This window comes from Symphalangus syndactylus, chromosome 5, assembly GCF_028878055.3.
Source record: "Symphalangus syndactylus isolate Jambi chromosome 5, NHGRI_mSymSyn1-v2.1_pri, whole genome shotgun sequence".
Taxonomy (NCBI): domain Eukaryota; kingdom Metazoa; phylum Chordata; class Mammalia; order Primates; family Hylobatidae; genus Symphalangus; species Symphalangus syndactylus.
The window spans coordinates 43,096,556-43,111,190 of record NC_072427.2 but is presented as its reverse complement, the minus strand read 5'-3'; the positions used below and the strand labels follow the sequence as shown (position 1 = coordinate 43,111,190).

At 42.2% G+C, this 14,635-nt stretch overlaps 1 protein-coding gene across 1 annotated transcript; it reads right to left on the bottom strand.

The window, feature by feature from the left end:
• Positions 1 to 10,484: 10,484 nt before the first annotated feature.
• On the bottom strand, positions 10,485 to 14,144 carry RPS27L (ribosomal protein S27 like). The gene is made up of 4 exons (XM_055278233.2): positions 14,005 to 14,144; positions 13,023 to 13,131; positions 12,233 to 12,343; positions 10,485 to 10,686 (listed from the first exon to the last, which is right to left on the bottom strand). The coding sequence occupies exons 1-4, from the start codon at positions 14,008 to 14,010 to the stop codon at positions 10,658 to 10,660; spliced, it is 255 nt and encodes an 84-aa protein (XP_055134208.1). The 5' UTR covers positions 14,011 to 14,144; the 3' UTR covers positions 10,485 to 10,657.
• Positions 14,145 to 14,635: the final 491 nt, after the last annotated feature.

Sequence of the window (14,635 nt, the reverse complement as noted above, 5' to 3'; positions counted from 1 at the left end):
CAGAATAATTCTTACCTTTTGGCTATGTTATCTGGGCTCTTAGTTCTGCCTTACGAGTTACACTTTTTCTTTTTTTTTAAGAGACAGGTGTTCACCATATTTCCCAGGCTGGTCTTCAACTACTGAGCTCAAGTGATCCACCCACCTCAGCCTCCCAAAGTGCTGGGATTATAGGCATGAGCCACCGCACCCAGCCTCTGAGTTATACTTTTTTCTTTTCTTTCTTTCTTTTTTTTTTTGGTTGAGCCAGGGTTTCCCTCTGTCACCCAGGTTGGAGTACAGTGGCACAATCTCGGCTCACTGCAGCCTTAGCCTCCTGGGTTCAAGCAATTCTCCCACCTCAGCCTCCCGAGTAGCTGGGATTACAGGTGCGTGCCACCACTCCCGACTAATTTTTGTATTTTTAATAGAGACAGGGTTTCACCATGTTGGCCAGGCTGGTCTCGAACTCCTGACATCAGGTGATCCGCCCCCCCCCGCCCCCCTTGGCCTCCCAAAGTGCTGGGGTTACAGGCGTGAGCCACTAAGGCTGGCCGCTTCCCTATACCTTTTTTTCATGAAAGGTAGCATATATTTCTAGCTGAGTGGTTTTCTCAGTCTGCTTTCCACTTGTAGAAGTTTGGAGACCCAAAGGCCTTTTTGTACTCTCTCCTTTCAATCTAAGTTAACAGTGGTTCTGCCAATATAATATTTTATTTCTCTAATTTTTGAATTTTTTTTAGCAACGCTATTAACTGACAATATAATATTTTAAAATGTTAAGAGTATCCTGTGAATTTTATTGGAGTTTCTGCTAGTAGACAAAAGCCACCCCAAAGTCCCTTCAGAATAGCCCCTCTCTAACCTGGGGCTTGTCTCTGCCAAGATAATGGGAAGAACTACTTACGCTAATAATCTAATGAACTCTATTGTTTAAATCATTCTCTGAAGCACTATGTTGGTTCATTCTAAAGTCTTGAGAAATGATTGTATAGTCAAGCCCTCAATATCATCTTTAGACTATGTTTTCCTGGAAGTGCCCTCAATTATTATCTTTGCCTTGAAGCCATTTCTTAATTTTGGCATCATTTGCCATCTGAAGAGTCTGGGAATTTTTTAAACCATCAATTATTAATTCTTTACCAATAGTTCTTCCATTAGCTTATCTTTCTCTTGCATGTTAGTATAAGCAACAAGAATTAAGGAAGCACATTCAACACTGTGTATGGCTCTCTGCTCCTTCTCTTGCCCTGTGACATCCAGGCTCCCCCTTCTCTTTCTGCCATGGTTGTAAGCTTCCTGAGGCCCTTACCAGAAGTACATGCCAGCACCATGCTTCCCGTACAGCCTGCAGAACCGTGAGCCAAATAAACCTCTTTTTATAAATTACCCAGCCTCAAAACAAAAAACAAAAAAAAAACACTGTATATGGAAATCCCATCAGCTAGTCACCCAATTCATTAGGCACATTTTCTATTTTCTGAGTTACTCCTGGTGACAGTGTTGCTAAATTTTCTGTCAGTACTAAACAAGAATCCCCTCCTCTAATTGTCAATAAGATTTCTCTTACTTTCCTTAAGACTACACCTGCAGCCTCTTCAAAGGCCATACTTCTCAACAATTTCTTCAAGGCTCTTCAGGTTTTCATTAACACTCTCCTCAAAGTCCTTCCAACTTCCATCCGCTGCTCTGTTCCAAATACATACACACATAAACACACACACACATATATATAATTCAGATATAATTCACAGTCCATATGCCATAAAATTCTTTAACGTGTACAATTCAGTGGTTTTTAGTATAGTCACAAGATTATGTACCCATTACCACTATCCAATTCATTTTCACCCCAAGAAGAAACCTCATACCCATTAGCATTTGCTCCCCATTCCTCTGTCCTTCCAGCCCCTGGTAACCAGCAATCTACTTTCTATCTCTTTGGATTTGCCTGTTACAGATGTTTCATATAAATGGAATCACACCATATCTGGCCTTCTGTGTCTTGAGCTTTTTCCTGTAGTATAATGTGTATTAGTTATCTATTACTGTGTAACAAATTACCCCAAAGCTTATTGTCTCACAGTTTCTGTGTTTCAGAAATTTGGGGGCAGGTTTGCTGGGTGTTTCTAGCTCAGGGTCTCATGAGTTTGTAGACAAGATGTCAGCAGAGGCTTCAGGCATCTGAGGGAAGGCTTGATTGGAGCTGGATAATCTGATTCCAAAATGATTCACCCACGTGGCCATGGACAAGAGGGCTTTGTGGCCTGCTGGCTTTGGGCAAGAGTTTTCAGTTTTCTCACCACATGGCCCTCTCCATAGGTCTGCTTGTCTGTGCTATGGCTTTCCTTTAGAGCAGGGGCTTGAAGAAACAGGGAAACACCTCAATGTCTTTTATAATTCAGCTTTGGAAGCTATATGCCATCACTTATGCCAAATTCTGTTGGTTATAGAAACCAACCCTGATTTGGTGTGGGAGAGGACTGTACAAGGAGTGGATACCAGAAGGTGGGGATCATTGGGAGCCATTTTGGAGGCTGCAGTGTTAACGTATTGGGGAATTTTGTTCTAACAGCCACAGATCATGTGTACTAGAGATTACCAGTGTGCCACTGAACTCAGGAAAATTCAAAAAGAAATCAAAGTTTTTATACACTCTAATAAAAGAAGGGCTTTTCTATAATTCTGAGCCCTAAATCTGTTTCTTCACTTAACACTTTATACAAGTAAATAGGTGGATATCTCTGAGTGGTTGAAGTAGAAAGAGAGCAGCTCTCTAAAACAGATCCATTTCATCTCCTTATTTCTTTCTGACTTCTGATCTCTAGGTCCTGTATTCATGTTTGTCAAATTTTGAATCCGTGCCCTTAGATAAACATAAAAATGTCATGCCTTTCTTTAATGTTATTTTAATGTTATTTTAACATTAAATATTTAATGTTTCTTTAATGTTAGTGTTTTATGTTATTTGGAATTATTTATTTTTTAGAAACAGGATCTTGCTCTGGCACCCAGGCTAGAGTGCAGTGACATGATCATAACTCACTGTAACCTGGGCTCGAGTGATCCGCCCACCTCGGCCTTCCAAAGTGCTGGGATTACAGGCATGAACCACCATTCCTGGGCCCCCATTTGGAATTTTCTTTTATATTTATTTATTTATTTACTTATTTAGAGATAAGGTCTCACTCTGTCACCCAGGCTGGAGTGCAGTGGTACAATCATGGCTCACTGCAGCCTTGACCTTCCAGGCTCAGGTGATCTTCCCACCTCAGCTTCCTGAGTAGCTAGAAATGCAGGCGCACTCCACTATGCCTGGATAATTTTTTGCAGAGTAGGGGTTTCACAATGTTGTCCAGACTGATCTCGAACTCCTGGACTCAAGCAATCCTCCTGCCTCAGCCTCTCAAAGTGCTTGGGATTACAGGCATGAGCTACCGTGCCCAGCCACCAGTTCTTTGATGGCCACGATTTCCTCTCATTCCATTGTGCATGCAACTTTGCAATGTGATTTTGCTGCTTTTTCCATCCAAAGGTGGAGCTCTTTCTCCACTCTCTTAAATCTGGTCTTGCTTTATGATTTGCTTTTTGACCCATTGAATGTGGTGGAAATAATGTTGCACAAGTCCCACTGCATAGGCTTTAAGTGGCTTTCAAGCTTTTGTCTGCCACCCTCTAAGAACACTATCCCAAGATTTCCATGTAAAGAAGCCATACTAGCTTACTGGAGGATGGGGGGCCACATGGAGGGGAACAGAGATGCCCCAGCTGACAGCTAGCACCAGCTGCCAGACCTATGATTTGAGCCTCCAGGTGAAGGTGGCTGTGTAAGTGAACCTAGGTGAGACCAACAGAGTAAGCGGCCAACTCATATAATCATGAGAAATAGTAATAAGTCAACATTTTAAGCTATTAGATTTGGGGGTGACTTGTTTTGTAGCAGAAGTTAACATATCTGTGCTCCAGTGTGGTGGTAAGGTGGATAAACAACTTTAGGGAAAAAATGGAACATTGAAGTACTTGATGTTGAATAGACATGACTGCTTTCCACTTAAAAAAAAAAACACACAAACTATTTTTTTTTAAGACGGAGTTTCGCTCTTGTTGCCCAGGCTGGAGTGCAATGGCGCATTCTCGGTTCACTGCAACCTCCACCTCCCAGGTTCAAGCAATTCTCCTGCTTCAGTCTCCTGAGTAGCTGGGACTACGGGCACATACCACCACGCCTGGCTAATTTTTGTATTTTTAGTAGAGACGGGGTTTCATCGTATTGGTCAGGCTGGTCTCAAACTCCTGACCTCAGTTGATCCACCCGCCTTGACCTCCTAAAGTGCTGGGATTACAGACGTGAGCCACCACGCCCGGCCCACACAAACTATTAACAGAGCACTTACTGTGGGAAAGGCATTTTGCTAAGCTCTTTGTATATGCTATCTCATTATACCTTCAACATAACTCTATTAAGTAGAGATATTATTTTTTCCCAAGGTCACAAACCATTAACTAGCACTTGTTTCAAACCCACACATATCTGACTCTAAAGCCTGTTTTAACCATTATCGTGACTTCCCATAAAAAGCATCTCTAGGCCAACATAGTAGCTCACACCTGTATTCCCAACACACTGGGAGGCTGAGGTGGGCGGATCACTTGAGCCCAGAAGTTTGAGACCAGCCTGGACAACATGGTGAAACCCTGTCTCTACAAAAAATACAAAAGTAAACCAGGTGTGGTGGCATGGGCCTGCAGTCCCAGCTACTTGGGAGAACGAGGCGGGAGGATCACTTGAGCCCAGGAGGCAGAGGTTGCAGAGAGGCGAGATCACACAGCTGCACTCTCTAGCCTGGGCAACAAAGCAAGACTCTGTCTAAAAAAAAAAGCCATCTCTAAAAATTTACCAATCCAATAAAAGTCATATTTAATGGCATGCAATTTTATTGATGCAGTCTTCAGTTTAAAAGTTTGTCACATAAAAATGAATAAAAATAAGTATGTGTTGGTATTTTAATTAGTTGGCTACAAATAAAGAAAAAACAACTTCAAATTAATACAAAGACAAGATAAAGATAACAGAGTCGTAATCTTACACACCTCCTCTGTTCTAAATACATAGCATGATATATAAAATGTGTAATGAGAAAATTAAAAAGACTTTCATAGACACAAAACACTGAGCAGGGCTGAAGCTGAGGGTCTGCCAGGCTCTGTCTGGTTCAAAAGGCTGTGGCAGCTCCAATTTCTGTTCCTACAGAATAACTGAAACTAACACTGCTTCCCTAAAATTTAAAATGAAAGCTTATTAACTAAATTAGGACTATTCTGCCTAAATTCTTTGATAGGTGAAGTTTTGCTAGGCATGAAAGTGAGAGTAGCCCTAGGAATGTAGGGGGGAAGCGAGCCAGAATCAGTAGGATACAAATCAACGGAGAAAATTTGCAATTCTGGCATCTCCTTTGAAACAAAATTCAAAGCCTATGTGAGTGTCGATCAATAGCAAACACCATGACCTGATGTCATCTCTTTTTTTTTTTTTTTCTGGGACAGAGTCTTGCTCTGTCACCCAGGCTGGAGTGCAGTGGCACGATCTCGGCTCACTGCAAGCTCGGCCTTCCGGGTTCAAGCAATTCTCCTGCCTCAGCCTCCCGAGTAGCTGGGACTACAGGCGCCCGCCACCACGCCCAGCTAATTTTTGTATTTTTAGTAGAGACGGGGTTTCATCATGTTGGCCAGGATGGTCTCAATCTCGACCTCGTGATCCGCCTGCCTGGGCCTCCCAAAGTGTTGGGATTACAGGCGTGAGCCACCGTGCCCAGCCCCTGATGTCATTTTCTATGCCTATAGTTGTGAAAAAGTAGCTGTAAAATCCTAAAAGAATACAAGGTCATTATTCTATAAAGTTATCCTTTTCTTTGTAAAATGCAATAATATACTCTATTCCTTCCAAAGATTTAAAAGTTTTTTTCCATGGAAAATTACAAAGACATGAGAGGCTGAGGCCGGCGGATCACGAGGTCAGCAGATCGAGACCATCCTGGCTAACACGGTGAAACCCCGTCTCTACTAAAAATACTTTTAAAAAAATTAGCCCGGCACGGTGGCACACGCCTGTAGTCCCAGCTACTCTGGAGGCTGACGCAGGAGAATGGCGCGAACCCAGGAGGCGGAGCTTGCAGTGAGCTGAGATTGCGCCACTGCACTCCAGCCTGGGCGACAGAGCAAGACTCCGTCTCAAAAAAAAAAAAAAAAGAAAGAAAGAAAAAGAAAAAAGAGAATTACAAAGACATAACTTAAGAATCTCAGTTTTCAAATATGGGGTAGAATTTTACAACTTTATATTTTGTGGTAGCAGAATAATGGCCCTCTAAAGATTCCGACAACCTAATCCCCAGAACCTACGAATATGTTACCTTACATAGCAAAACGGATTTTGCAGATGTAATTAAGAATACTTTATTTGGCCGGGTGCAGTGGCTCACACCTGTAATGCCAGCACTTTGGAAGGCTGAGGTGGGCGGACGGCCTGAGGTAAGGAGTTCAAGACCAGCCTGGGCAACATGGCGAAACCCCATCTCTACAAAAAATACAAAAAATCAGCGGGGTGTGGTGGCACGTGCCTGTAGTCCCAGCTTCTCGGGAGGCTGAGGCCAGAGGGTCACTTGAGCCCGGGAGGCGGAGGTTGCAGTGAGCTGAGATCACGCCACTGCACTCCGCCTAGGGAACAGAGCAAGACTCCATCTCAAAAATAAATACATAAAAAGTGAAAACACTCTAAATGTCTATCAACTGATGAATGGATAAACATTGTATATTACACAGAATATTGTCAAGAAAAGGAATGAAATATTGATTGATACATGCAACAGCATAGACAGCCCTTGAAAACATTATGCTAAGTGAAACATACAGAAGCTACGTACCATATGATTCCATTTATATGAAATAGCATTATATGAAATATTGAGAAGAAGCAAATCCATGGAGACAAAAGTAGCTTAGTGGCTGCCAATGGCTGAGAGGAGGGAAGAATAGGGAGTGAATGCTGTTAGGTATGAAGTTTCTTTCTAAGGTGATGAAAATGGTCTGGGATTAGACAGTAGTAATGGTTGCACAACCTTGTAAATATAGTAAAAAGTACTGACTTTTACATCACAAAAGGTTGGATTTTATAGTATCTGAATCATATCTCCAGAAAAATAAAACAAAAAGGAATTAGAGCTTTATCAGATGACTTACAGGAACAACCAGACACAAACCATTTGTCATCTCATCAGGCCAGAAGCCAAGAATTTCATTTTATTTTTAGCTTATTTATTTTTTTCTTGAGCTGGAGTCTTGCTCTGTCACCCAGGCTGGAGTGCAGAGGCGGGATCTTGGCTCACTGCAAGCTCCGCCTCCCGGGTTCACGCCATTCTCCTGCCTCAGCCTTCCGAGTAGCTGGGACTACAGGCGCCCACCACCATGCCCAGCTAATTTTTTGTATTTTTAGTAGAGACGGAGTTACACCGTGTTAGCCAGGATGGTCTCGATCTGCTGACCTTGTGATCCGCCCGCCTCGGCCTCCCAAAGTGCTGGGATTATAGGCATGAGCCACTGCGCCCAGCCTATTTTTAGCTATCTTTATGTAAGCCTATATGGAAGGCTTCCCCTAAAAATACATTTATATTAAGTTTATGGAAGGTTTCCTTTACAAATATATTTAAAATATGAAGTTAATATAAATAATATTTAAAACATTCAGTATATAATAATGTATGTGGCTGACCCTGAAGTTTGGGAAAGTCCTGGTGTCCTATTCAGCACTTTTCAAAACCAGTAATACCATCTAGATTAATAATAAAGTAAAACTTAATACACCATTCGTTTCCCAATGCCATGTAAATCCTTAGATGTGTTCTTTGAGACACAGCTTCTCTTGTCACCCAGGCTGAAGTGCAGTGGTGCGATTTTGGCTCACTGCAACCTCTGCCTCCTGGTTTCAAGCAATTCTCGTGCCTCAGCCTCCCAAGTAGCTGGGACTACAGGTGTGCGCCACCATGCCCAGCTAATTTTTGTATGTTTAGTAGAGACGGGGTTTCACTGTGTTGGCCAGGCTGGTCTCGAACTCCTGACTGCAAGTGATCTGCCAGCCTCAGCCTCCCAAACTGCTGGGATTATAGGCGTGAGCCACCGCACCCAGCCCTTAGATGTGGTCTTTAAAGTATAATCCTTTTTTAAAAAATACTTCCAAGGGAATTTTCAGGGGTTTGTTAGATTATTCCTCCTTATAGGTTTGATTCCTTCTCATCAAAAGCTGTCATCCCCACTGCCTCTCCATATAGCCAAGTATCCTAAACTGTGCAAGCTGAAGTGCCTTGGAGTACCTCAGGAAAAACACGGACACTGACACATCTTTTGTATAAACTACTAGTTCTAGGTAGTTCAGTTTCAATATGATATGGCACTACTTTCCCTTTGATGGCATCCTATCCTTGTGAAGCTGGGTTTGGAGCCACTGGTATGACAAAAAGCACCATGCAAAAATCAATGTGGAAGAAATAAGGACAATGGTGACCAATCTGATTTCAATTTTGATAAATTGTACAGAGCCCAAAAGGCACACACATTCCATTAGTAACTGTGATGATTTAAGGATGAGATAAAAATTATCACATCAGGCTGGGCACAGTGGCTCACACCTGTAATCCCAGCACTTTGGTAGGCCAAGGCAGATCACCTGAGGCCAGGAGTTCATTACAGCCTGGGCAACATAGCCAGAGCCCCATCTCTACAAAAAAATTAGGTGGGCATGGTGGCCCATGCCTGAAGGCTCCGCTACTCAGGAGGCAGAGGTGGGAGGCTTGCTTGAGCCCAGGAGTTTGAGGTCACAATGTGAGCTATGACCCTCCAACCTGGGCAACAGAGCCAAGACACTGTCTCTATTTTTAAAAAAATCATCACATCACGCTCTTGTGTATAGTTTTTTTTCAAATGGCTACTAGAGTTGTTAGAACATAAGTTAATAAATGTAACTATCAGGTATTTCTTTTGGCTAAGGAATGGCCTGAAAAAAACTACTGAGATTCTAATGATGTCAGAAACTAAAAGTCTGAGAATCTCTGGGTCATCTACATACATATATATGTATATATATATATATATATATATATCTCGAGACGGAGTTTCGTGCTTGTTGCCCAGGCTAGAGTGCAATGGCACGATCTCGGGTCACCGCAACCTCCACCTCCCAGGTTCAAGCGAATTCTCCTGCCTCAGCCTCCCAAGTTAGCTGAGATTACAGGCACGCACCACCACACCAAGCTAATTTTGTATTTTTAGTAGAGACGGGGTTTTTCCATATTGGTCAGGCTGGTCTTGAACTCCTGATCTCAGGTGATCCACCTGCCTCAGGCTCCCAAAGTGCTGGGATTACAGGTGTGAGCCACTGCGCCCGGCCTTCCTCATACAACTATATACACCCCAAACTTGCCATCATTCTTTAGTTCTTGTGCAACAGTTCTCTGATTTAAGCAGTATGTAAGCGGATCAGTTGCTCACATTAGAGTCCCACCTGTTGATAGGAAATGCCTGTTCTAATTCCTGCCATAAGGTAACAAATCAAATAGAAGCAGAGTAGAAACTGGACTATCTTCCTAGTCCAATGAGGAGTTGCATAGTGAGCGGATACACTCCCCGTCTCAGCTCCCCAGGATTACTTCATAAACTATGAAAATGACCATGAGGCAGGCACCAGAACCACTCAACACACATCCGTAGTCAGGAGTGCTCACCTGTCTGGGCCAGAGAATTCAACACCATCTACTATCCCCAACCAGGACTTCTGCGGGTAAATCATGCCACTTCTGATTTCTCCTCAAATTCTCTACCCTAAAAAGGAGCTTCCAATAAGTAACTCAGACCCCAGCTAGCAGTTACTGTCCTAAATTATATAGTAGTATAGCAAGGCCACATAAATCCAAGGCATTACACTGTGATCGTTACTGTGTTAAATATGTATTTTTTTGAAACTATTCTTTTTAATTATAGTTTAAGTTCTGGGGTACACGTGCAGGACGTGCAAAATATGTACTTCTTTAAGATGTTTCCACAGGTACAACAGCAGAACTACATTTAGAATTCACAAATAATAGACTTTACATTTGTAATCCTTTAATTCCATTCATAGCAATTTGGAAAAGGAATGAAAATAAAATATTTAGGGTTTCTACTCTTGAAAATGAGACACAAATTAGCGGGGCATGGTGGTGTGTGCCTATAATCCCAGCTACTTGGGAGGACGAGGCAACAGAATCGCTTGAACCTGGGAGGCGGAGGTTGCAGTGAGCTGAGATCGCACCACTGCACTCCAGCTTGAGTGACAGAGCAGGACTCTCTCTCTCTCTCAAAAAAAAAGACACAAACCAATCAAAATAAATTTTAAAATGTTTAAACCAAATTCATATACACTGTATATATAAATGTATGGCATACTCAAATATATTTTAAAAAGAAAAAAGAAAAAGAGGGGATTTGCCCATAATCAAAACTTTATTGAAAAACTGGCACCAAAATAGGAGATTACTGTTGTATACCTTACAAAACCAAATGTAATTACATTATCTTGGTAAATTAATTATAATTATGGAATTTATGATAAGGCTTTCTGTGAGATAACACAAAATTCAGGAAGCTGTTTGAATCATTAGTGTTGCTTTCTTCTAAATGAACACCCTGCAAAAGAATCATGAGAGTATATTAAACAAGTGCATTCTACCTTTGTTATAATTTCAATGACAAAAAGTACTTTTAAGTAAAATACTGAAGTTTTAAGAATATTGGATTAATACTCATATACAGATTATTTATCCTTTTATACCAGAAATTTGCTATAATACATCTATCATATCTGAGTTTACTCTGGTATGACTATAAGTGTCACTCCTGTTTCTCAAATGCTATAATGAAGTCTACTTAAGACCATAAACCTGAATTCAACAGTGAAGACTGTTTCAAGCAAGCTGTCAGAAGATATACTCTTAATTTTTAGGAACTATTCTGAATACTTTTCTCAAGAAAATAATTTTGATTAGAGGCATTTTCAGACCTATTAGGAAAACTCTAGAACAGACAGACCCATTAAACCATCTGTCAGCATACGGGCACTAAATTCCAAAATTATGACATGACATACTTTGTTTCAAAAATCTCACAAGTATACTTAGCAATATTACTTAGCAATATTACTCTTAAAATATCATGTGCTGACTCCATATTTAGATCTCACCAGGTCACACCAAATAGATCTCGGATTTGCTGCCAATCCACTTAACTCTTCCAGTGAGAGCATGGAACTTACAGCTCCCCAAAATATCACAAGCAAATTTATAACATCATTATGGAATTGTAAATGTACAAGTATTACTATGGAAACTATATATATAATTTTTTTTCTTATTGCACTAAAGTGAAAGAGGAATTAAAATTAGGTTTTTATATTAATCATTGCAGTTGCTCATAAAAATAAAACCTCTGGCATTTTAACTTATATATTAGCTATCTGTTGCTTAGCTGGCAATGATTAAAAAAAACTATTATATGTACTAAATACATAAGGAACAAAATTTTGTAAGAGAAATTTTAAAATTTTATATGGTTTTAAAAATCTATATGTCCTGGCCGGCAAAGTGGCTCATGCCTGTAATCCCAGCACTTTGGGAGGCCGAGGCGGGCAGACCATGAGGTCAGGAGATCAAGGCCATCCTGGCTAACACAGTGAAACCCCATCTCTACTAAAAATACAAAAAATTAGCCAGGCATGGTGGCACGTGCCTGTGGTCCCAGCTACTCGGGAGGCTGAGGCAAGAGAATCACTTGAACTGGGGAGGCAGAAGTTGCAGTGAGCCGAGATGGCGCCACTGCACTCCAGCCTGGGCAACAGAGCGAGACTCCTAATAAAAATAAATAAATAAATAAATAATAAATCCGTATGTCCTATAACATGTAGTTATTCTTTTGCTTCTATTCTGATTTAATTTATTCCAAGTTCAGCAAGCTAAGTGAATAAATGTGTTCTAAACCAAGAAAAATAAGTCAATGGAGTTCACTGCAAGGTCAAGAGTATAAATATAACCATTTGAACAGGGCATTCTTTACTGAAAGCACACAATGAAAGATAAGTTATTTTGGTAATCATTAAGATTTCTTTAAACTTTTCAGTGAAGATAGAGACATTTATAATCAATCTCAACACTGGGTTGGAGAATGCCAAATGATATACCTTCTGTGAGTCTGGCCTTTCCTCCAGTAGGCTGGCACAACACTGTTGAACAACCCACACAAAGAACCACTGTCTGAGCATGGCTGAAAACCGTGGTGATCTTGTAGCAACCTAAAAAAAAAAGGCAATGTTAAAAGTGAAAAGCAGAGGAAAACAGCACCTGCTCGACATTTCTGGTAATATGTAAAAAAAATTAGTAACTGTAGTGCTATGAAACAGCAAGCCACATGTGTAACATAAACATTTCTAGCAGCGACACAAAATTTTTTAAAAACAGGTAAAATCAATAATATATTTCATTAAACTTAATATTTCCAAAATATCATTTCAACATGTAATCAATGTATTTTTTTTCTGTGCTACATCGTCAAAATCCAGTGAGTATTTTACAATTAAAGAACATCTCTATTTTGACTATCCGCATTTTGATTATCCACAAGTGCTCAGTAGCCACATTCAGCTAATGGCCATTGTATTGGGCAGCACAGCTTTAGACTGAAGAATCAACAGACTTTTCTTTGTATCATGAAATAGAAAACTCATCATCTGAAGAGCTTAAAGACTTGCTAAGTCAAATAGCATATCTCCTTTGAATGCCCGTTTTCACTTACCCCGAAATGTTCCCACAATGGTTTCAGTACATTTATTATGAAAATGTCCCTGACATTTCCAATTCTGTAATCCCACTTCTACTCAACAGAGGGTTCTAATGTATCTTAACTATACACACCACACTAGCAATCCCTACAGAAATTTTCCTTAGTAAAGGAATGAAGATTTCAAATTTTACCTGGACACTTTACATCCATAAAGTAAGAATTTGGACTTTGTACTAGGCGTTTCTTTTTATGTTTTTTCTTTTCCTCTTCCAAGGACGGATGTAGTAAATCTCTAGCCAACTGAACAAAGAAGCATATTATTACTATTAGTTTTAAACCACAATGCTGGCACATTTAACCATACGTGAAATATACATGCAAAAACAGGAATCACGGTCATCCTCGGCAGAAGCAACACGTCAGATAGTAAAGTTATTTTTCGAAACCTGTTAATAACTTTCATCAATACTTTTCATAATACTTGTGTTCTCCAAGTCCCTAGAAAAGGGCTTTCGGACGATCAGGAAACATATGGTAAGGCAAACTCCGTCCTTCTTTACTCAACTGCGTAATGAACTGTCTTCAATGAAAACTGCGCGAAGTCGAGGTGCTAAGAAAGTGACCCCGACTGTGGACTCGCTTAGACTAGAAACTGCTGAAGTCGACCAGAGAACGCCAGCGCCTGGGTGACTTTTGCTGCTGTGGCTCAACAGCTGATCTGACAGGAATTCTTGCTGAGCGACCGTCCTTGACGGAATTAATATATAAGGCAACAACGAGGACAGTTTTTAAAAAAGGAAAACAAGTAGGAAATCGCTTCCGAAAGAAGGCAGAGGGGGCGAGAAACACCAAGCACTGGGAAAGCAAAAAGACCCAAAGATCACAGCCTCAGGGGCACCCTCAAAAACCCAGACCGCTCATAAGCTACACAGAGAGCTGTTCCCCTCCCAGCCACCGCCTCTGAATTGCAGCCCACGCCCCTGCAGGGCCAGCCGCGCCGCGCTGACCGGGCAAGTCACTACATGCCCGCCACGCGCGAAGACGCTGCGCAACGGGAGCCGCCTCGCCACTCTAGGACACTACCGGCCCGAGAGGCAGCCGGACTCATCCGTCCCATATGACCCTCGGTAAAGAAGCCCAAAACAAACCCGGAGCCCGATGTAAACAACTCACAGGCATGTTGATCTTCTCGCAAGCTCAGCCCCACCAGACCTCTCAGCCCACACAGCTAGCAAGCTACAAGCGATCTGCGCTCGGCATCAACTTCCGGGATAGAAGCGGCTGGGAGGAGCGGCGGGGCGGGCTTGTCCGCTCTAGGCCCTCCTCTCGGTGGTAGGGGGACGCTCCAGCCGGGTCCTCGGGTCCAGGGCGCAGGGAAGACCCGGGGATGGCGCGCGTTCCAGGGTGCCAAGTCCCGTGGGTCTAACGGGCTTGTTGGCGAGGGCCGCGGGCTCTGCAGTGCCTGAGGCCACAATCTGGCTGGGGAGCGGCCTCGGGCTTAGGCCATGGCGAGAGAGCGCCCGCGGCCACCCTGGCCGGCGCCACCCCGAAACCCGGCGGGCCGTTCAGCCCCGGCCCCGGCCCCCTGGCCCGGCCGCTCTCGGTTAGCTCTGGGTAGGGGGGACACACGGGGCGATGCCACTATTCTCTTCTTTTGTGTATTAAAAAATACAGTATTATTAACCATTAATACGTGCCAGAGAGATTATGAAAGAGGCTCGTATCCTTTTGGCTTCCCTTTTCAAGGCGCAGATTTCGAAGTTTTCTGCGGGGTATGGCTGTGCCTTAGGTTTGCTTTGTTCTG

Coding starts and splice junctions, on each gene's coding strand:
- RPS27L (XM_055278233.2), bottom strand. Junction 12,344..13,022: donor TATGGATGTAAAGTGTCCAG/GTAAAATTTGAA, acceptor TTTTTTTTTTAG/GTTGCTACAAGATCACCACG. Junction 10,687..12,232: donor AAAGGCCAGACTCACAGAAG/GTATATCATTTG, acceptor ATTCTTTTGCAG/GGTGTTCATTTAGAAGAAAG.